The 22,311-nt window shown below is 41.6% G+C and overlaps 2 protein-coding genes, 1 long non-coding RNA gene and 2 other non-coding genes across 6 annotated transcripts; 2 read left to right on the forward strand and 3 right to left on the reverse strand.

The window, feature by feature from the left end:
- Window positions 1–95: 95 nt before the first annotated feature.
- On the reverse strand, window positions 96–167 carry trnad-guc (transfer RNA aspartic acid (anticodon GUC)). Its single transcript has one exon. It is a non-coding gene; the product is annotated as a tRNA-Asp (tRNA).
- Window positions 168–830: 663 nt separating this feature from the next.
- trnas-aga (transfer RNA serine (anticodon AGA)) lies at window positions 831–912 on the forward strand. Its single transcript has one exon. It is a non-coding gene; the product is annotated as a tRNA-Ser (tRNA).
- A 670-nt stretch (window positions 913–1,582) lies between these two features.
- ppdpfb (pancreatic progenitor cell differentiation and proliferation factor b) lies at window positions 1,583–5,328 on the forward strand. Its single transcript, XM_040193827.2, has 5 exons — window positions 1,583–1,907; window positions 2,876–2,964; window positions 3,163–3,240; window positions 3,756–3,849; window positions 4,813–5,328. Exons 2-5 carry the CDS (start codon window positions 2,910–2,912, stop codon window positions 4,925–4,927), a joined length of 342 nt encoding a protein of 113 aa, XP_040049761.1. The 5' UTR covers window positions 1,583–1,907; window positions 2,876–2,909; the 3' UTR covers window positions 4,928–5,328.
- Window positions 5,329–6,552: 1,224 nt separating this feature from the next.
- Window positions 6,553–11,336, reverse strand: LOC144388768 (uncharacterized). 2 transcript variants are annotated; one of them, XR_013453012.1, is made up of 4 exons: window positions 11,181–11,336; window positions 9,146–9,226; window positions 8,792–8,911; window positions 6,553–8,558 (listed from the first exon to the last, which is right to left on the reverse strand). It is a non-coding gene; the product is annotated as an uncharacterized LOC144388768 (long non-coding RNA). The 2 variants fall into 2 exon arrangements; XR_013453013.1 differs by having other exon boundaries at window positions 11,107–11,236.
- A 2,903-nt stretch (window positions 11,337–14,239) lies between these two features.
- On the reverse strand, window positions 14,240–21,969 carry LOC120829840 (protein-tyrosine kinase 6). Its single transcript, XM_040194357.2, has 8 exons — window positions 21,377–21,969; window positions 19,248–19,369; window positions 18,194–18,357; window positions 17,475–17,640; window positions 16,273–16,434; window positions 15,861–16,042; window positions 15,626–15,779; window positions 14,240–15,311 (listed from the first exon to the last, which is right to left on the reverse strand). Exons 1-8 carry the CDS (start codon window positions 21,760–21,762, stop codon window positions 15,130–15,132), a joined length of 1,518 nt encoding a protein of 505 aa, XP_040050291.2. The 5' UTR covers window positions 21,763–21,969; the 3' UTR covers window positions 14,240–15,129.
- Between the last annotated feature and the right edge of the window lie 342 nt (window positions 21,970–22,311).

The following is a 22,311-nucleotide window of genomic DNA, read 5'->3' on the forward strand; positions in this document are numbered from 1 at the left end:
CGGTTAAATCTTGTGGATTGAATTGTAGTTTAATAGTGAAAACGCCAATGTTAAGAGAACCTGCATGTAACTTCCTCCGGCCCAAAAAAAAATAACTCCCCGTCGGGGAATCGAACCCCGGTCTTCCGCGTGACAGGCGGAGATACTGTCCACTATACTAACGAGGAAGGACAAAGTATGGCGTAACGGAGAGGTATTTATAAAGACCTGCGTTTCTTTAGCTAAAATCCCTAATTTCTCATTCATTCTCTATGGTAGTGCTGAAGCAGTTTGGGTGATTTCCTCACAGCGCGAGGTGCGACAAAAGGGCACCGTCCCTTCGGTGCTCTTTCCCAGGTAGACTGCGGAGAATGTCCGGAGAAACGCTTAAAATCCGGGTAAATGCTCGGTCCGCACCGCAGCGCCACCGGTGGCCAAATATATATTACATCCGTAGTGGTTTAGCACTACCATAGAGAATGAATGTTATTTGGTGTGGGGATTTTAGCTAAAGAATCCCCGGGTCGCGGGCCCAGTCGCTTTGGATAAAAACGTCAGCTAAATAAAATGTAACGTAACACTGTTACTTTTAAAAAAACTTAGCAGAGGATGGTTTCGATCCATCGACCTCTGGGTTATGGGCCCAGCACGCTTCCGCTGCGCCACTCTGCTGGCGACTTTCTCCTATCAGTCTGGCAAATTTTAAGGCTCAGTGAAATAGCACTGCCTACAAAGAAATGGTTGTCTCGTCATTATTTTGATGACTGAATGTTTACCATCTATTGAGTACTATCCTGTTATATTCATATTTATAGTAGAGTAGATATTCAAACATTGCAAACAGCAACGCAGTTGTCGTGGCCGAGTGGTTAAGGCGATGGACTAGAAATCCATTGGGGTCTCCCCGCGCAGGTTCGAATCCTGCCGACAACGTTCAGTATTTTGTACATTTGAATAGTTACGTAGCGTTAACGTTGAAAGAAATGTATTTACCTACATATTTCCAACCAACTTCACACAGACAAAAAGAAAATGAAGGAATTGTCAAAGTTTAGGCAGTTTAATTACTTTAAATCATATAGAACATGTTACATGTTTTAAAATAAGGTATCCCATATTTTTGAGAGATAAGTTTGTCTGCTACAAATATGGGCAATATGGTTGAGATATTCCAATAAGTACTTTTATGTTGGATTCCTTTAGTTCTGTGGTTAAATTCACACGTTTCTTTATATGCCAATCGCAACAATGTGTATATAACGGTAAATGACTTGAAACTGTAATACGTTTCTACAAACAATAGAGGCCACAGGCCCACTGTAGTGAATGTTCAGACTGGTGCAATTCATGTATTTCACCACAAGAGGGGACTCCTTGTATGTATTCATGTCTTTGTGATTCGTTAACTATAATCGGTGATTGTGCAGAGAACATCTTGTCTCACGGAAATTTGGTGAAATCAGGAAAATATTGTAACTAAATATCACTTTTAAATAACTGAAATTAAATACATTAAATACATAAAGAAAAGGGGAAAATTCCTAACTTTAATGTCTGAGCCTCCTGCAGTTTAATTTCTTTCCCTTCCATTTATTTTGGAAACACACTAAAAATATATTTCCAGTCCCCCCCGCCCATCATCTCTCGTCGGCGACCTTTCGTCCCATTTCTTGGTTCTTTATTCGCTGTTTCGCTGTAATTTGACACGCCCCGCCCACTGACGCGTCACCGAACCATTATATAAAGTCGCGAGCTACCGTTACGCGACGAGAAGCATCGCCGACATCCGTTCGGACCTTGGAGGGTTACACTTACCCAAAACTTATTTTCAAATGGGCCCCGTCGCCTAGCGTTTACCCCCCCCAGCCTCGGCGACTGAGTTGAATTGGGTGCTGCGGAAGATCGAGCACGTTTGGTCCCGTAAAAAGGTGAGGTTTTCCCCCGCTTTTTGAAACTGTGGTACCGCAGTATTTTGTTGGCGGTGTGGGCGGACAAGAGGTGAGGGACATTTCCAGTGTTTGCTACCGACGTCTCTTTTTGGTTTCGGTAACAAACTTGCTTTTTTAGGAATAGTCTCTTCTGGGGTTGACACATATCCCTCCTGGGAGCTGTGGTCGAGCGAACGTTAGCTTGGTAACGGAAGCAGTTAACGTTAGGGTCTTTGCTATGGGTGTGGAGGGGTAAAACGTACACGTTAGAAGAATAAACGTTATGTGTGTAGTTATTTGTGTCGTATTTGTGTGTTTTCCTCACAGAACACTAACGGCCGTGTTACCAGGCGTGATGACACAACGTCAACCGTTGATTTTGTTTTGGTCTTTGTTGGAGACAAAATGTCCCCGCTACGGCGGCCAGAAAGGCCACGATTTGGGTTTTTATTGCCTTTTAAAAACTGCTAAGATTTTTAGCACATAACTTTTTGAATTTAGGCTTTCAATTAAGTGTCATAATCTTTTAAATGAACCTTATTTTATTTTCATGTCACAGAATATCGTCAAAATGTCGGTTTGGTGCAGTGGCCATCTCGTGTAAACAAGACTCCCTGCAAAACGTGACTGACGTCATCACATTAAGGACGTTAACGTGCGATTACAGCAAAACGAAGCGTTTGGGTTTTAGTCATTAAGTATTGGTCTGTGAGACCTGATCGAATCATCCACGTTTGTTTCTCTGCCGTGCATGAGACTGTCATATTTTCTCGTTTAGATTATCAAGCAAAGACAAATGCTTGTTATGGTTTTTAGTATAGTATTTCAAGCCCCTGTTGTGAAATCTTTTTCGGTTTGGATCGCTTTGTGGGGTTTTGCCTTGTAAAGCGTGTAGATAAAAATAAGTAAAGCATACCTGCAAGTTTTAATAATAAATAACTCTTTAATAAAACTTTCTCCTCCTCCAGGTTTCCATCAAGTACAGTAACCAACTACAGTATAATGGCATCCATTCCAGCAGGTGGTTCCCTCGTGGCGACCAACGACTACTACCGAAGTGAGTCTCCCTTCCTCCCATTCCCTAATCACACCAGTCCAACGGGTCGAGCTGACTTCCTGCTTAACGCTGGATGAGTCATCATTCTACCGGCTTTACGTTTTACCTGTTCAGTTTGGTTGACTATGCATTACCACTTTCTCACCTTTTTAAAAAAATAAATATTTTATTTTTATTGCTGATTTTCTCCTCCTGCAGGGCGCATTGGTTCTACATCCAGTAGCAGCTCTTGTGGCAGTTCGGAGTACACAGGAGAGGTCATCCCTCATCATCCAGGTGTGTGTTTGTATCCATAAAACTGAACATTTAAGAACGTTAAGTTTCCTTGAGATTGTGGGATTTACTTGCGCTCATATAATCCAGACTTCATTAAGGATCAAAAAATCTCAGCATTTAAAAAAAAACCTTGTGTTCAAATACATGCCAAGCTGTACGCACTTTAAGAATCTGCCTGACCTAGAAGTTAATTATGGCCCACAGTGCTTGTACTGGTCATTCCGCCACCTGAGCGTAAATTTAGCTGTTACTGGAGATGTCACAGTGAGGATGAGTCCCGATGGGTGAAACCTGAGTCATGTCCCCCCGTGGAATGCAGCTGATGAAACACCCACTCAACTCAAACGTGCATACTCTCCACACTCATCGGGTCTGCTGTCTTGCTTCAACAGAGCAATGTCGTCCACTCTGTCCTATGGTGTCAATATGTTAAATTACTACAGAGCATTTGAGTGAAATGGACAGTGGGTGCTGTGTTACTGCTATGAACCTGTCTTCATTATCTACCTCCTCAGGACTCCCCAAGCAGGACTCTGGACATTGGTGGTCCAGTTTCTTCTTTGGGAAGCAGCCAGGGATGACCCCTCTGACCGAGGAGGCACAACAGAAGTAAGTACTCATTTAAATGCCCTTCTTTAGTGTCACAAATGAATCCAGGTCTGCTTGGTTCAATAAAGCTGCCATTGAGACGACCTGTCATGGGTTGGTGTTAGTTTCTCGGTCAATAGTGTGTGTTGTGCTTTAGCCACAAGGTGGTCCGTTCTACTGCTTGCTCCTACTAGACGCGCCGACGTTCCCTTGAACTTCATTCAGCGTGGTTACATGGATTCGAATAACTGGCTTAGTCTGACTGAAATTGAATTATCCGTTGCATGTAAACACCTTTGTAGCTTCACCTTGCTCTCCATTCGCCATCTTTCTCGTAGTGTTGTTGTTGGTAGTGGTCAAGCGGAAATGGCTGTATCACAACTAGTTGTAATGAAAACAGCGCCACCTATCTTATTAGATATGACATGCTTTCGGCCAATGATTCGATTTATTCACTGCATGTATATTGGAATAATAGCACTTGCCCCGAAAGATAGCATAGTCCGACTAAGCAAAGATTTGAATTATACCATCATGTAAACTGACTGACTCTTTTCAGGTTGAACTTTTTAACCTGGTACCAGGCTCAAAGATTGCTATCAAAAGATTGCATTTGCAGTTTGTCAGTCTGTAAACATGTCCTGCAAACTGGTTCAACTGGCTTGTCCTTAACGGTCGTAAACACTATCGGCAGACAACAGAGCAGGACCTAGTCATTCTTGTATTCCAGTAGTAATAGCTTAACTTCCTAGAAGTCATATCAGAAGCGGCCCTATAAAAAGGATTTTTGAGGTGGGGAAAGTTCGCAGAAAACTTTTTATTAATCAATCGCAACACACTGCTTGTAATCCATTTTCTGGGTAGGGTTATTTGTGGTTGCGTCATGCGCTATGACCTGTCCCTGTGTAAACTAATGACTGGTTTAACAGTCACACCCTTTCTATACTTTTAAGAACCGGTTTTTACGATCTCCGTCTCTGTCAGGGCGGGGGTCCAAGGAACAGTGACAAATGGTCAGATCACCTGCGTTGCCCAGGAGATGGTGATGCAACGCCAGGTGAATGAGAGCAGTGACTCAGGAAGCCCCACCTCTTCCTGATCCTGCAGTCTCGCCCTGATCCAAGCCGTACCTCAGAGGGGGGGAGGGTGGAACCAACGACCAACGCTAGGTGACGGGGCAATGTCCCGTTTACAACCTTAGTTTTTTTTTTTTAATTATATGTTGTAGTTCTAGGGCTGCCTTACATGGATTAGTTTATGTAACGTGTGTTTTTTTTACTTTTTTTATTTTTATTGACAACCAAGAAAAAAATGCAATTTTCAAATAAAGTACAAAAAACATGCTTGTGATGCAACTGATACACTTGTTTTTGAATATTTGTACCGTGTTTGTATACTGTATTGCATAGACACCCCGTGGTGCATTCACATCAACATGCCTTTGTTAAACACTTTTGTCACCCTGTGATTGCGAATGCAATAAAGACTCTTGCAGCCGAATGTTCCGTTTCGGGTCAGTCTTTCTTCCCCTCACAAACACTAAAAGCAGAAATGTGCCTTCAAAAACTAATTAAAAATAAATGCTAGGAGTATAGTTTGCACACGACTGGTTTTTAATGTTGAACATTACTTTAACTCAGGTTATACTTTATTAAAGACTTTGCCATAGTAGTTGGTTAAAATGGCCCTGTAAGGATCAGGATGTGAACTTGTAAATGTTTGCCAGCAGCGGTCCACTTGTTTTGTACAGGGTTGTTCCAGGAGCAGAGTAAACACCCAGAGCGCAGCACTTCACGTCCTCAACTGCTGCCGCTGAACCCGGAGTGTGGAGTTGTGTAACTGTTTGCTCATTGTCTAAACACCCACATCTGTAGGCCAGCCAGTTCTAAGGATGATCAAACTGGTCAAACCCCGCCAGATGGTTTCAGCAAAACAACTGTGTAGAAACAGTTTAACATTTAGAACTTCCCTTGGTTGACGCAGAATATACTACACCTATTAAAATAAAGTTACTTGAGCAGAATAGCCACTTTACAATGTGTCAGTATAATTTTACGGTGATCATTTAGAATCTATTCATGAGGTAAACATTATTTGAGTAAATTAAACTATTAGCAACATAGTGACTTTCTCAGCCAAGCAGTTTGAGTAACAATTTTTTTGGGATGTAATGATTACGGGTAAAATAATTATAAAATAAAAAGAATCCTCCAGTACTTGAGTCACAAGGTGTGCGGAATACGAAAACCAGCCTGTGACGCTGGATCACGTGACCCGCTCTTCATAACCTCATATAACGAGCCGACCAGACGCACATGGCCCAAGGAGGGTTATTTAAACGCCTCAAAATGCCTGCTGTACACTTACTTCCGGTGCGTATTGAGATCAGCTTCACGTTTTTTCAACTACGTCAATTTGCTGCTGCTGTAGTGTGTACGTGTTGCTTCATGACATATTTATCTTCTGGATTCAAGTTTCTATTGCTGCTTCTGACGTTTAGCAAAGAAGCCAACCCAAATAACCATAGATTAAATTCTGCAACGCCGGAAGTCGAAGTGTTCAGTCCTGCATGTCTGAGACCACCATGAATAATCTTCCTAGATGTCCCTCAGGGCGGGTGGAGCTACGGTTGGGGTCATTGCATAATGTAACAATCATTTTATCTGTATCAGTGTTGATTCGGTGAGCAACAATTCACTATGAGTGCAAAGGAAGCGACCTTGATTTATATCAGCTTTTTAAAATGCTTTTATTTTGAAATCCCCATAGCAAAACCTTTTTATCATTTCCGTTCAAGCGCAACTCTCTCCTCCAGAAATGAAATGGTCAAATGACACTTGTGTTTTTTGTGAGTTCAACGTAAATGTATTTTTGTGTTAAATGGGAATATGATATTGTCTCATATCATCACAATTGTAGTTATTACTGTATTGTTTTGTGATATCAGCATATATTTGATCGTTGCCCGAACAATTATATGACATTGTTTCACATGCAGATTTTTAAAAGTTTTGTGATTCAATTATTTGATTCACAGGCATAATTAAAGCTTAACTTTTTTTCTGTACGCATCTATTCCATAAATACCACATCACATTTTTAACATTGAATGAGTTCACTGTAATAAAACAGAAAGTCGTTTGGTCAGCAAGTTATATGTTCAAAAACTGCTAGTGGTCACTAAGTAGAAGCCAGCTCCATGCACACAGTAAAGGGTTCGACGATACAGAAGCGGAAAACCTCGACTGTCCCCGCTGACTGTGCTGCAGCACAAATCCTCATGCATGGATCTTTCCATTTGACTGTGAGATGGATTTGTGTAAGCGCCGCTGTCCTCTATTCAGCCCTCTGCCGTCTGTTTGGCAGCATGAAGCGGAGCAAAGACAAACAATACTGCAAAGTGGGGCCTCTGTATCACAGTGCTGAAAAGGTCGAGGGTTTGTTCTGTGGCTCATCTGAAGAGCGGAGCGGCCTCTCGTCCTCCCACGCTGCAGTTTTTCCGGGTGACCGGCTGCATAGTCGGTCGTTGGAGAGTTGGAAGGAAGGAGGCAATTTCATCTCCTCGCCTGGAATTTGTTCCCTTGTTTTCAGGCTCTGCACCTTGTTCTTCTGTTCCACAACATCTGTTCTTCCTTTGACTTGATGGTTTCACTGCTGGGCGACATGATAGTTTTAAGAATAGCGACTAGTTACCTCCACCCATAGGGAATGTTAGATCCGTGACTGATCCGTCAGAACCGTAAGATTTATGATCTGTTTTAGCACATTACGACACAAACAGAGGTAGAGTTACTTTCAAATGAATTTGAATAGATCAGCTGACTACATCCACATTCCAAGGTTTGGAATTTCTAATAAGTACCGGAGTTATATTTTCAAAATATTTGGCGGTGTAAGTTTCTTTTAATTAATTATTGATTTAGTTGACTAACCCTTGCAGTTCTAAATTCAGATTAGCCGTGTGTGCATACTTATGATCAGTTATGATGGAAGCGCTGCAGCTGTTCATGATGACATATTCCCAGTCACCTTCATTACTGAGAACAGCTGCTAAGTAGCCGGCTTCCTTTTTCCATATTACAAAAAAGGACACAAATTAAGGCCAAATTGAAATACACTTCTGTGAATTTGGGCTGGTAGTCATTGTATATATTTTGTTATCCTCAGTTCATTTGTGTAGGGATTGGGATTAAAATGACCTGCATACCATCTTTCATAACACAAATTTACTGGTCCACTGAAATGATCGCTTTACATTTACATCGATCACCACTTTAACAACGTTGCTCCAATGAAGAGATGGAAGTAGTATTTACTCAAATCCGACTTTGTGACAGTACAAACTTTTAACTCCACTTAAGGACTACAATTTCATAAATGTAGATTGGAACTGTATGCAATCAACGTGTTTGACTGCACTCACAGGCTTTGATAGTAAATGTTACATTCATGTGCCTTTTTACTTTGGAATCTTCCGCTGTGTCTGAGCTTGTGTGTTTGACTCAGGCTGTCAAACCCGAGCAGCGAAGAGGCCTCAAGAATGGGGACGTTATGAGAAACTGCTTTATAACCTTCCTTATCATTCTGTGAACAATGAGGTGCGCTTGTTTTCTTCTACTTGACGCTCCGGTCAGCAGGGCTGGTTGGTTTGGAGGCGGAGAGGTGAACAGGAGAAGTGGTCAGAACAACATTGACCCATACCCCTTTGTTGCCAATGCCACTTGGGAATCCTGGAACAAAAAAAACACAAAGAGTTTAATCATGTTTCTTTTTAGAAATACTCTAATGTGCTTTGAAAAGTATCATGCAGGATTCTACAGTTGTATTTGGCAGTAGTTGAGTTTCCTGCTGGGCAGCTCCTGTCACTGCATTTTGTACCGGTCACTGGGTGCACGCACTGCATGGTCATTGTAATCACATTGTAGCGTACCACATGTTACCTGGTCTGTGTGTAGTGTTTTACCTGGAGGCGTTACCATGGTGACCCAGAGGGTGAACCGTCTCGGATTGTGTGTGATGGAGTGGTTCTGACAGCTGAACACTTCAACAACAGGATTTATCTTCTCGTGGCTGGGGGACGAGTCTGAGAAAGAAAATTACAGAAAAATGTATTAAATTAGAAATCATATAAAGCAGAGAATCTGCTTGTTTGAGATGCCGGAACTTGTCCAGAAAAGAAATGTCCAGGTCTAAGTCTTCAAATTGCTTGGTTTGCAATTATGGTTGAAACCAAAAATAATTAGATCAAATAACCAATTATTATTGGTATTTTTTTGCTCATCAAAAGCAAAATTGTATATAAAGAAATTGGGCTTACTTTTGTAAAAGTGGTTACGGGCGAGCAGACAGGCTGGAGAGTTGACGCTGGTCATGCTGCCAGATGTTTGCAGTCGCTCACCTACAGGGAGAGAGAGACAGAGATGTTAAAAACCTAATTGTATTGTATTTTATATGCTTGTGCAGGAAGCTGCAGCTACGTTTCATTGTGCAGTCCTGAATTGTATAATAACATCAAAGCATGAGTTTGCAGGCTGTAGCAGTGTTGTGTATTAACCAGAATTATTTTAATGTTGAATTGGACTTAAATTGGGTGCCTGGAGATTCTTCAGTAGAAATAAACTGGTGTTAAATAGCAAACGGAAGATGCACTGGTCAGTTTGCATAAGCAGAAAGAGAACAGAACGCCTCTAGTACCAAAACTAAAAACTACACCAGCACAGAGTACTAATGTCGGGGTGACGTGGAGGAAAAACACAAGGTAAAAACTGAGTTCAATATCCTATGAAGCAAACAAGGGAAACGGTTTCCCCAATGAACCAAAGGACAGTGTGTTTAAACTGTGACCTGATGCTGCTATTATTAGATACTGTGTGTGTGTGTGTGTGTGTGTGTCCATCACTTTACTGTTTTTGCTGCTTATCTTATCACAAGGTTACAGCAATGGGAAGTAAATCTCCCTGTTTAAATTCTTTTTTTGATTTTTTGGTAACAGATGATTTCATTGAGTGGCTTATCCCTCATAGGCTTCCATCAAGTTCACTTTAAATGTACTATCTCCTTAATAAAGTTAAGTAATCAGTCAGTCACAGTTTAAATAAACAATGCTTTTTTAAACTGTATAACTAAAGATAAGAGACGGAATTAATGCACATTCCTGTGAATATGTGCAGTGTATTGAAGGAAACATTTTTCCCAAATGGATCCTACATGAAGTGGCATCAATGGCTAAATATACTAAATATGTTTCATAACAGAAAGATACAAAGTTCTATGTGCTTGAGTAGAGCCACAAACCCCCACAAACAACTATTAAATGTGGATCTCAATTTGTTAAACAGGATCGTTCAGTCAAAAGTGATAAAAAGTTGTGACTCTGACTTGCTGAACTTTAACCTGGTGAGATATTGGCAGCAGTATAAATGCCACAATCCAGGAAAAGAAAGGAGATCTCTTATATGGCCACTTTTCTTTTTCTGCGTTGTGTGAAGGGAACCTAAAGGCAGCTTGTAGGCTGGACGGTGGGTAAGATGTAGGGGAAAGGTCCGGACCGCCCACTGTTGATTTATAAGTCCTATAGAGCCTGCCCCTCCTTTTCTTCCCTCAAACCTAAACCCCTCCAACCTCCATGTTTTTCACCGTTGCATCGCTCTCAGATAACAAAATGCATAGGTCTTTGATTTTCTGTGGTTTTCTTTCTATTTTTTTCTGTTTTAATCGCATCAACTGAATGAAGGCATTAGCTGAATAGGAAACAAAAGACAGAGAGAAAAAAAACAATACAAGTAAAAGAAAGACAGGAGGAAAACTTTATATTTAAATGAAATGACAACGTAAATAAAAAGAAGAAGAAATATGGAGGGCACAAGAAGTAAAAAAGGAGGTAACAAGGGAGGGAATATCGAATTAGAAGTAAATAGATGAATAAATGAAAGGATGAAAATGAAAGGAAGAAGGAAAAAATACATGGATCTAGGAAAGAAACAAAGAGAAAAGGAGGAAACGAAATAAACATAAAATGGAGATGGAAAGAGAGAATGATGGATAGGATGAAAGAGGATCTAGGATATGAATGAAGAGCGAAGAGAAAGACAAAAGGAAGCAAACAAGGAGACAAAAATTGAATCTGGGAAAGAAACACAGAGCGAAGAAGGGAGTAAGCCAGCAAAGAAAAAAAAGGAAAGAATAAGGAAACAACAAAAGGAAGAGAAGAGGAAAGGATTGGAAGCGAGGGAATCAAAAGAAGGAAACACCAAATAATGTAATCTCATCTACTTGTACCTTAACCTCATTGAATCCCACTGAAGGTTCCCCGGTGATAAACACACACTTTTCTTCCTCATGCAGACACTCACCGTCAGATTAGTAAATCCGCTACAAAACACAAGCTGCCGCTCTGCAGACTCCTCAGTGTCGGATTGATCTTGTGCAGGATATGAACCCAACATCTGCAGCCTCCCTTCTGCGGGCAGCGACCACTCAGCGGTGGTCTTGAAGAAGGAGTGGCTTGTGTTCTTGCCAAAGCGTCAAGTAGCATCCAAGTCAAAAGGTCAGCAGCTGTTTACCTCGCAGACATGCAGCCACTTCTTTTAGCTTCGCTGCGACCTACATTCTGAGGTGGATGTAGATCAAAGGTCACGTGGATGGAAGTGGAGGTTCCCCTTCCGTCGGCGTGACAGCGCACACTTTTTCGACTGTCCCTGGATTTTCACTGATGTGTAATTCACGGCCTCCGCCCAGTCAGAGTTCATGAGGAGCCCCCTCCTAAAAGTGTTGTATTTTACCTGAAAGACCTAAATGTCATCATTGACCCGTGATGGGAAAAATATGGTCATTCAAATATATTCTTTCTTATATTTATTGAAATCGTAGTTTACTGCAGTAAAGGAGTTCTCTGATCCTGAGAGACAGTTTTTATAAGTGTATGGCTTCCATTGATCTAACCCTGGGCTGAACATTTATACAACTCAGGAAAAGGAAAATGCCACAAATTGGTGTAATTTAGTGGGCAGCCCTATATCATGCAAACGTATCTATTTTTGGAGGGAATGTTCTATTTATTACAAATAGGTATTACAAAGTAATGGCAAACCCAAAACGCAGCAGCAGAGTGTTTCTCCCTGAATAAGTGGGACCAGCTCATGTGCACAGATCGTTTATAGTCCTTTCACTGTGCAAATGTCAAGCCCAAATATTCGGATAAGGGAGCTGCTATCCTAAGAGTGGACGTGATTTCGAGCAGTCCGTACATTAGGCATCTGGAGCTGCGTTCCAGAGTCCCACTCATACTCTCAAACTCAAAGGTTATATCGCACAGCTTTTTTTCAACAAATCCAAATGCTGAACTGTTTGCTTTTAATGTGAATTTCATTGACGTGTCAGCGACTGAACTGTTGATAACAACAGTTGTTATCACTAGTTGTTTTGTGCAAGGACCACAAATAACAGGGATTGAAAGCAACCTAAAATCTATAGCTAACGTGACAACACTCGATAAGGGTTTTAGCTGTTAAAAATAAAAGCTCCTTTATCTTGTCAGGTGGAGCTCAACTCCAGTCTGTAATCCACTTCCACGTCTTCTCAGTTCGAAGCTGCAGGATTCACACAGAAGCGCTCACCATTTTAAATATAATCCCACCAAATTATTTGAATGAGATTTTTCGGGCTGTTTTTTGCTGGAGAATGGCAAGTAGCCTCCGTATGAAACTTCGAGCAGGTGTGAACGTTTGTTTCCCTTGCTTGTTATACAAGAGCAGACTTCGCCCTGCTTCCTGTGGAACAACAAGTCTATTAATCCTCACTTGCGAGTAAGGACACAAAAGCCAAGCAGATTTGCCTTGTCAGCAGGCGGCAGGGCAATAAGGTCTCAGATGGGAGGCAGTTTACAAGAGCAAGCTTTTAATCTGACCTGACCTGAGAGGGCACTTTACTTTCTCCTGGATCGCATCGAACAGCGTATCTGTACACAGAATCGTAGAGGCTTTCATGTGCTTTGTGGAGAAAATCTGGCAAGTGTACTACATACATTACTGATGTTGGTCAATACCTGTTTTTTTTTTAACCACCACGCTTATCTAGCTTAACATTTGATGCCGTTTTTATAGTCTCAAAAATAAAATGTAAGAAGTCTTTTGAAGAAGAAAAAATAATTAGCATGTTTTTCTTCTCCTAAATTTGTATTTATTATTGAATTACCCTACTAGATGTTAGTTAATATTCTGGAGATGTATAATTTTTGGAAGACCTGTAGGTCCCATCTTCCACCATCTCCCTCCCTCCTGTTGGGAGCCATCTTTGTGTGTAATAATAAAAAAGCAGAAAGACCCCTTTTACCCTGACTGTCGCCTGTCGTTGATTGTCGTGTTACTGTCCTGGAATCTACAAAAGGGCCGTAACAGGCTTGATAATCATTACAACAGCTCTTAAGTCAGTGTCAGATATGAGCGATGTCCTTTTATTATGCTATAACCTACGTTTTGTAGGTTAAAGTTAGGCCGTCTTTTGGCAATGTACCAAACTGTCGATTTGGCCGGTCCTGATGGGTTCTTTCAGCCGTATCCCTTATCTGCTTAATATGTGATGGAATAATGAGGGAACAGGCTGCACCTGATCATTAAACCGCCTGGCAAACAAATGTCCAATTACTTGTGATAATGGGGATGAATGCGCCTGTCAAATGGCTGTAATTCCTTACACTGTTACTGTGGTGATTTGGTTCAATCCATTGAATTAAAACAGAAGTCTACTCTTCAACCGATCATTGAGTGCCTCAGTTCACATATGGAATTGCGTAGGCAACAGAGGCAACATTTTGAATAATTGTGTCACAGTCAACGCTTAAGGCATGGAAACACCCAAACTATTAGGAAATGAAATATTCTGTTTTGATACTAATTTTTTGGTTTTGCATCATAAATTGCTATTAACGTTCGCTCGCTAATAGATATTGTATATTGCTGTGGTGGTGCGCAGAAACGTCTAAAATTCAGATGAAACTTGATCTCGATGGAGCCCATAGAGCTTTATCTCCTCCTCCCGGGCCTCTGTTCTGACTCGTTTGTGGACTCATTCACGCGAACGTAAGAAGGAAAAGAATCAAACACGTATTGATGGCTTACAGTTTTAAACCAAGGAAACATCCCAGGACCTTGGAGCTTATTGGAGTGGACAAGTTCTTTAAAACTGAAGTGTAAAACTGTCTTTTTCTACTTTTTCTCAAAACTCATTTTAATCCACATATCAAACTTTTATATTTTCTAAACACATCTTACTTGTTCAGTATTAATCTGTACCTGGGATTTGGTCATCGATATTGAGTTCTGATTGAATAGCATTGTTTAATTAATAACCTGTATGTGGAAGTGACTCTGATTTTTCTTTAATATATAAGGAAACTTCAAGCAGGACTTGAACATCGCTTTTGTAACTTTGTTTTAATCAAACAATAGTATCCAATACCAAATCAGCCTGTTGTCACTGATGATATCACGTTATATTAAGTATATTGTTACTGTTATTGGAGCTTTTACAGTTTCAAAAAGAATGGAAAAATATATTTTGATTACAAGTTTGAATTTGCTGCCCCTCACTGGCCGTCAGTGACCATCAACGGCTTAACATTGCAGCCTGTTAGTATCCGCTTTATTAGTATCAACATGTGAGACATTTGTAAAAAGAGTGTTTTAAAGCTTATTTTTTCAAGGTACTTTTGATTACATGACCATCATCAGCAGATGTTGCGGCGCATCCCGGTTGTTGTGTTGTCACATTTCCAATGCTTGTCTTTTGCCTCCATCGCACGCGCTCTGATGGTGAAGATCACGATCATGGAAAAAAACACCACAGCAACTACTAAATTGATCGCTGGGTGAGATTGTCTTGCCAAGTGGTGTTTTGCATTTGTGTGTTACTTTGTAAACTGATGTTTGGTGATAGTTTCGCTATTTTCTTTCTCACTGTGAGCGAATAGATAAAATTCACCAGTAGATATTTCGATACCTGCTCAATCTTTTGAGGAAGACTAAACACATCTTCTGACATTGTTCCAGCCAGAGGCAGATAAATATCTGCGATCTCTACAAAAGTCACCAGTTGCATCAATGACGAAAACAATCAATTTGTCTAGTCGACTGAATAAAGTACATCGGGATTTGCTCTTTTGCGCCTCGCAAACACACAATCAAAGTCGTTCTACAAAAGAGTCTTTAAAATCAGTTTCAATTTGAGAGTCGTCGACAAAATCCCGGCCGAGCGCGTGACTCTCCGTGGAGCTGAGGTTGCACTGCGGCTCGTGGACGCTGGCGGTCACTCCATCTCGTAGGAGCTGCTGTCCAGTTTGACTTTGAGGTCGTGAAAGCTGGGCCTGTCGGAGGGGTCGGCGCTCCAACAGCTGAGCATAACTTTGTAGAGAGATTCGGAACAATTGTTCGGAGCTGGCATCCTGAAACCGTCGGTGACCTGCTGGTAGGTTTCCTGGTTGGTGAAGGCTGCGCGGGAGCAGAAGTTAAATTCTGTTACTGTAAATGCACATGGAGGCTTTCTCTCAACCCATATACTTATACCCACACACTAATATTACGAGGGGAACTGATGTGATTTAGAAAGTTAACACCCTGCGGCTGTGTTTACTGTGGCGCATTCAAATGCATAAGCAAGCCTGTTTATTCTTGAATTAAGGCCTACGGACATTATTGTAACCGTAGTTAAGGATTTCAGCTCGATATTTCATTTCACTATCACCATGTATAACTGATTGAATCTGCTATAAATTACATATTTTTATTCAATGAATTCCACCGACCTGGGTAAGGAACGCCTCCATAGGTCAAAATCTCATAAAGCAAGACACCAAAAGACCAGACGTCTGACTTGTTGGAGAACTTCCCGTGGCTGATGGCCTCAGGAGCGCTCCACTTGTAGGGGATCTTTTTATCTTCTGTGATGTAGAACGGCTCCTGCATGAGAAATCTCTTGTCTTAAAACCTGCAGCCTTGATCTGACTCGGAAAATACATTTCATTTAACTCCCTTTCGTACCTTGATCACTCTGGCCAATCCAAAGTCCGCCACCTTACACATGTAGTCCTCCCCCACCAGGACATTTCGAGCTGCCAAATCTCTGTGGATGCTGTTCTTCTCCTCCAGGTATGACATCCCATCAGCCACCTGGGCCCCCATGTCAATGAGGGATCCAATGTCTTGACTCCGACCCTCTGAACCTATAAAAGGAAAGGAAATGAAAAACAGAGATTTGGCCAACAGTGGCATTTTATCCCTTTTTTGCAATTTTGTCCAAGTGGCGAAGAATGAATGTGCTTGAGACCAATGTGTTGGTTGTGAGGGGGTCACGCCTCTAGAGTGCCATTGACCTCCTAAAGGCAGTAAAGAGCGAGGAACGGGAAAAATGTGAGCTGAGGATTTAGGAAAGGAAGGAGAGGAGGATTTCTACCTCTGAGGAAAGTAAGCAGGCTGCCTTTCTCCATCAGCTCGGTGATGATGTAGTAAGGTGCTGAGGCTGTGCAGGTAGCAAACAGAGAGATGAGGTGAGGATGGCGCAGACACTTCAGCATCTGAACTTCCCTCTGAAATTCCTGGTGGTTCAACTCCGATTCTGCAAGGACACAGACAATGGGGGGAGGGGAGTGGACGGGAGGGGGGGGGAGAAAGTGAGATGAAAAAGAAGAGAAAAATGCACAACACAGAAGATGGAAACCAAGGAATCTTGACCATTTGACAAATAGGAAAAACAAGTGCTGTATTGTATTGTTCATCAAGTCTAGACAATTCAAATAAATATTAGCTGCTAAAATACAGGACTTGGCTCCTGAGCACACTGTATAAACTAATAGAGAATCCTGTGTTTCATTGTATATTGGCTCTTCACCTGGGATACAAACTATCATAACTCAAATTATCACTAATCATAAATAACAATAAATTGCCCTTAGATTCAGTCTTGAGTTACATTGTGGACAAAAATAGCTGGAAATAACCGGATATGATCTTTTTACTTCCTGTTGAGAGAAGGATGACTCATTGTACGGTGTTACATGATTAACGTACTAATGTAATGAGTTCTCCGGTTAGTCAGAGCCACTTGACAGACTCCACTGCTTCAAGCTTCCACAATAGCTCACATCACTATTTCACCTGTCAAAGGTGAATGTTAACTCAACCAGAAAGTAATTGTACGGATAATTGCTCCACGTGGCATCGGTATTCACTGAGCACTACAGCTGTGTTACTTCGGTCCCAGGTAACACCGCTGACAGCCAATGAGTGGGACAGCAAAGAAATGTATTACGGCAATTACAATAATTAATGTCTCCGCATTCTGGTTCTTTCTCTCATCGGTTTCGATCAATGTGGTCTGACATGTTTTTGAAAATGGACACTTGTATTCTCAGACAACACAGGAGCTCTGCACCACCGCCTACTAGTTTACAGACAACGCATCATTGGAACCCAATATTCTGACTCGATCACTGGATGAAAATGGCAAATAACTACATACTCTATTTCCTTTTTTGTTTATTAAATATTTTACGCCCATCTCTTGTTTTTGTTCAAGGTTTTTCCAAGCCACTCCTTGTGATGAAAAATCCATTTATTGATTCCAGCTTATTTAGATCAACAAAGATGGGGAAATACCACTTTTGATGATCTTGATGGCGACGTTAATGTGATTTTTCCAGCGTCCCCGGTAGACTTCAGCGAAGTACCCACTGCCCAGCTGCTCCTCCAGGGTGAACTCTTCTTTCGGGAGCTCCCACTCATCCACAGTGAAATGATTCAAATCTGTGGTGGTGGGCTTTTTCTGAAGGAGGAAACACACAAGGACATATTTGTGTCTAACAAAGGGACACAGTTACAGCGCATACATCCTAATCACATAAATAGCTTAAAGTAGTTTGTAATGAACAAGCTATTTTTTTTTACATCACTGCAACATTTGTAAATTTGATACATCTGTACAGTTTGATGCCGTAACTAAAGTACCTAAAAATGATTTTCCGGATTGACTGAATTGAAAATGCTAAGACATTTCAGACGGCTGAAGCTTGTAAAACCACCTACATGGTGGATTGTCACATTGTTGCGGATTCTTTTTTTGGTTGATAGAATAATAGTTTCAATTATAGTTGAAACATTGTTGTTATAACAATAACATATCTGGGATTTTACTTTTCATCATTATGGTTTCATGTTTATATTTTTCCTTCGGCAAATTTCATATTGCCGCTTTCTTGTAGGCAAACAATGTAAGACATCTACAAACACAGTGTCACACTCGCTAGCAGCAACTCTATTTGAGTGAAAAATTTGTCCTCAGGTTGTGTTTATATGACAAGAATCAGAGCTTCTCCTACCCTCTTGCATGGTTTTCCCAGCGTGCCGATGTTGAGCAGGTTGTTGCCGCAGTAGTGCTCCACCAAGTCGATTAGAGAACTGAATTTCTTGTTGTACTCCACGAAAAACAAACTTCCCTCTGCTCTGAGGACCTTAAAATGCTTCACCCGACTGCCTGATCTCACTGCAGAGAGATAAATACATGAACACAGTCAGAATCAGGCCTGATAGAGTATTTCATTTGTTGTAGTTTGAGCTTCTAAAATGAAAAGCCCAGATTATTTCAAAAGAAATGTAAAATAACAAGGAACATTCAATAATCCTACAGGAATGTAAAGTTCTTACTGTAATGCAGATTTTCCTAATTGTGTGTCTCCCAACACTGCTCCTCCAAATTTTTCTTTGGTTAAAGTTTTACTTCGGTTTATTACAACTTGGATAATATAATTTATTCCGTATTATATTTTGCACTTTGGACTCCCCTGTTGTAGCCTGTGTTGAGAGGAGCTGATTACTACACTAAACACTGACATTATTTGGTTGTGCTGATTGGTTTTGAAAGGGGATCAGCTAGATGCCGTGTGACTGTAATAACAGAAGTAAAGGACCATTTTTACCACTTTTTACTTCTTTGATTTATCACACTTAATACTCGCGTTTGGGTTTTAGAACACCAAACTTTTATACTCCCTCCTTCGTTAATGAGGGAGCTTCAGGGATGAAGGTCCAGACCAGCTGTTTTCAGCATTTGTTCCAGGCAAAGCTCTCTTCTGCTGGCTGTAACTTCATATTTATTGTACTGATAAGAAAGTGGTAAATCTATTTTACAATCTTGATTAAAGTGCATATCAATGCCATCCATTCCTTTCTTCCAACAAACTACATCGGGCCGAGCGTTTCCCTTTTCTAAACGCAATACTTCCCCCACATCTCATTCTCATAACACGGGCTGCACTTCTTTATTAAAGCTGGACTCCACCCTGCCTCAATCTACGCAGCGGCTCTATCTCCACCACGCAGCTACTGTTCTCGTTTTTGGGCTTCCTCACTCCGACCTCCCCCGCCTCCTCTTACCTGAAAGAACGTATCCAATGTTTTCTTTCTCACTTCGTCTGATGAGGAAAGCTCCGTCATCGTTTTCTGAGCCCAGCAGGTGGCCTTGGGACTCAAAGCGGTTCATTTGACCAAAATACCACCTAGGCCAAGACAGAAAGCCACAGATTAAGGGTCGTCATGGTTTCAGACGTTAACTACACAATAACAAGTCGGTTTATATGGGCTGGCAAATGTTTTTGGCAACCAAACAGTGTTTGATAAGAAGACAACATGTCCCTGTTGTCATCTGGGTATCTTGAAAAAAGTTTTTAAAGGTGTAACTTTAAGTTGTCAGAGTATCTAAACATGTCAAAAGTGTTTAGAGAAGCAGGTGTGTCAATATTACGCAGCACAGTACACAAAAGCAAAAACACATTTAACACTGAGCTTTCTGCCTGACTTCTCAGTGAAATGTTTTTATTCTGATAGTAGAACAGTTACACAGTAACTATATTTAATTTCAGCCTTCTCGCAGATGTTGACATCCGGGAATAACTTCATATTACACACTTCCCATTCTGTTGAAGCAATAAACAGAGAGAAAGAGATAGAATGAGAGAAAACAAGAAGTGGTGAGCCTGTGTTTACTTCACAGTTTGCTCCACAACTCAGACACAGACACGGCCCGGCGTTATGAAAGCTTATTGACATTTCTCACACAAACTTGACTGAAAACAGAGGTTTGATTGGAATCTAGTCAGTACCAGCTGTAGGGGGAGGTACGGGGGTACATCCTGGACCGGCCCCCAGTCAATCACAGGGCTGACGCAGAGACCAACAATGATTCATAATAACAGTGCTGACGGCGTGCCAACCCCAGTTAATAGAAACGTCTACAGCACAATGGAAGGAAGACGGATGGCTGACCTATTTATTTGAAGAATGTTCAAGATTTACTGGAAGTGTCTCTGCGTGTTTATTGGAATATAATTTGCATAGATATGTTAGGTAACATCTTAGCCATATGTCAAGTTCTTTGTGGATTGTCCTCTCATGTGAAGCCGCGAAGGCTGGGAGAGCCAACACCACACCAAGTGGACCCAAATGTATGACATCCAGTTTACCACTGATGCAATATTCTATTTTTGTCGGCCTAATTTTGTTTACATCAGAGTAGTTGCCACTAACGGCATCAAAGGACTAAGAATTGGTCGCCAATTTCTCAAAATGTCTTTTCAGAAGCCCCTGACGGACAAACCAAACGCTGGCTCTAGAAACCGTGATGTTGCTCTCACATGGTCGGCCCGCGGGAGAAGTTACCCCGCATGATGCCTTCAAATCCTTCTTCACACGGCATCTTTAATGGGGAAGTGGAGCGAGCTGCGTTACAAGTTCCACAATTTAAACTTTAACCTCATTCAAGCTACATTCAAAACACTATTGACAGTAAATCAGATCATCTTTTCATAGTTTGGTTGTCTCCCAAAAATTCCCGTACTTCTGTTTTATGTAATAGAAAACATATATTAGATTGATGTTTCAAAATTGGACTCTTCCTCGGAATAGAGGTATTGACCTCAGCTTAAAGTATTGTAGGCTTCATTTAGATACAAGAAGACAGAGATCATGTTAAAAGGGAATCTATCTATCTTTCTATCAATCCATTACTAACGAGCTGCAGTAAACATGTGTCTGTACACTGCTAGTTTCTAAAGCTGAGGATATTTGTTCTTATTAACATTTGACCTCTGCTTTGTTGAGAACATTATCTTTCTGTCCTGCACAACAATTCCAATGTGTCTGGACAGTTTAAGTGACAAATGAAAACGCCTTGACCTTTGGACCTTCAATTCTTTTGACTCGAGGGCCATATACTCCACGGTGCTTCCTGGCGACAACAATGTCACCATGCAGGTCATTCTTAAAATGTTTTCCTGGGAAGCCTTTACATTTACTGCTCTTTAATGACGTCATTTCCCTTAGTCGGAATGTAAAAAAAAACGCCCGTATGTCAAACCAAATGATGTCATAAAATATTTGTCACGTCTTAAATATCCAGTAAGACAGTATCATGAATTAAGAATTCTGATGAACTATTGTTTCATTCATCAGAACTCCACCGCGCAGAAAGTTAAAGAGCACTTTAGGAAAAAAACTGAAACACCCACTGTTGCATCTGTAGGGATTCGGCCCGTTCCAGGTAGTTTTTGGGCACGATCCCGGTCTCCAGGACGCGTCCGTTCTTTTCGATCTTCCGCGCGGACCACCAGTCTCCGCTGCGGTTGACCACGGTGAACAGATCTCCCTCCTGGAACGACAGCTCGTCCTGGTGCCGGGACTCAAACGCCCAGAGCGCTCTGAACATGGAGCCTCCCTCGGGCACCGCGTCCGACGCGGGGATCGGAGTCTGGGGTTCGTCATCAGCGGAGGGGACCTCCGGCTCGCCGCCTCCTCCTGCACCACCTTTCGCTGGGGGAGGAGGCTTTTTGTCGCTGAAGATCCTCTGCCACAGCGCGCCCAGGCACGGGCACGCTTTACGCACACACTCGGCCATAGGTTCCTCTAGAAGGGCTCTCTCTCGCGCTCACACAGCCGCCTTTCCAACACGCGCCTCGGTTCCGCGTCAGCCAGCTGCACCTGTTGGACAGGTGGAGGAATCCTCGGAATGGCTGTAAGGTGCTGCTCCTCGGTCTGCTGACAGGGTGACGATCACTGCGCGCTCAGAAGAATGACTGCAACTTCCTTATTCAAGGCAATGCGCTCGGGAACCCCGCCTATACAAACTATTAATAACGCGTCATTAAGCGGAGTATCGATGCTCTCTCTCTTGGTTTGTTATGATGAAACATTTATTAAAAAGCTTAAATAAGAATGTGGGTGAGGGGATGTGGTTCTGAAATTAACTCGTGTCATCATCTGCATTTGTAAAGGGCAGCAGACGTGATCATAAAACACTTCATAAACTACTTTATTGACTTGATAATGTTAATTAACAACATCACCTAAAGGAAAGGCTTAGTACATTTTCACGAGCTAGAAATTGATTAGGACCAAGAACAAAATGTACATTGGCATCAAAAGACACCAAAAATGTTTTTTTTCC

This window comes from Gasterosteus aculeatus, chromosome 2 (assembly GCF_964276395.1).
Source record: "Gasterosteus aculeatus chromosome 2, fGasAcu3.hap1.1, whole genome shotgun sequence".
In the NCBI taxonomy this organism is placed as follows: Eukaryota; Metazoa; Chordata; class Actinopteri; order Perciformes; family Gasterosteidae; genus Gasterosteus; species Gasterosteus aculeatus.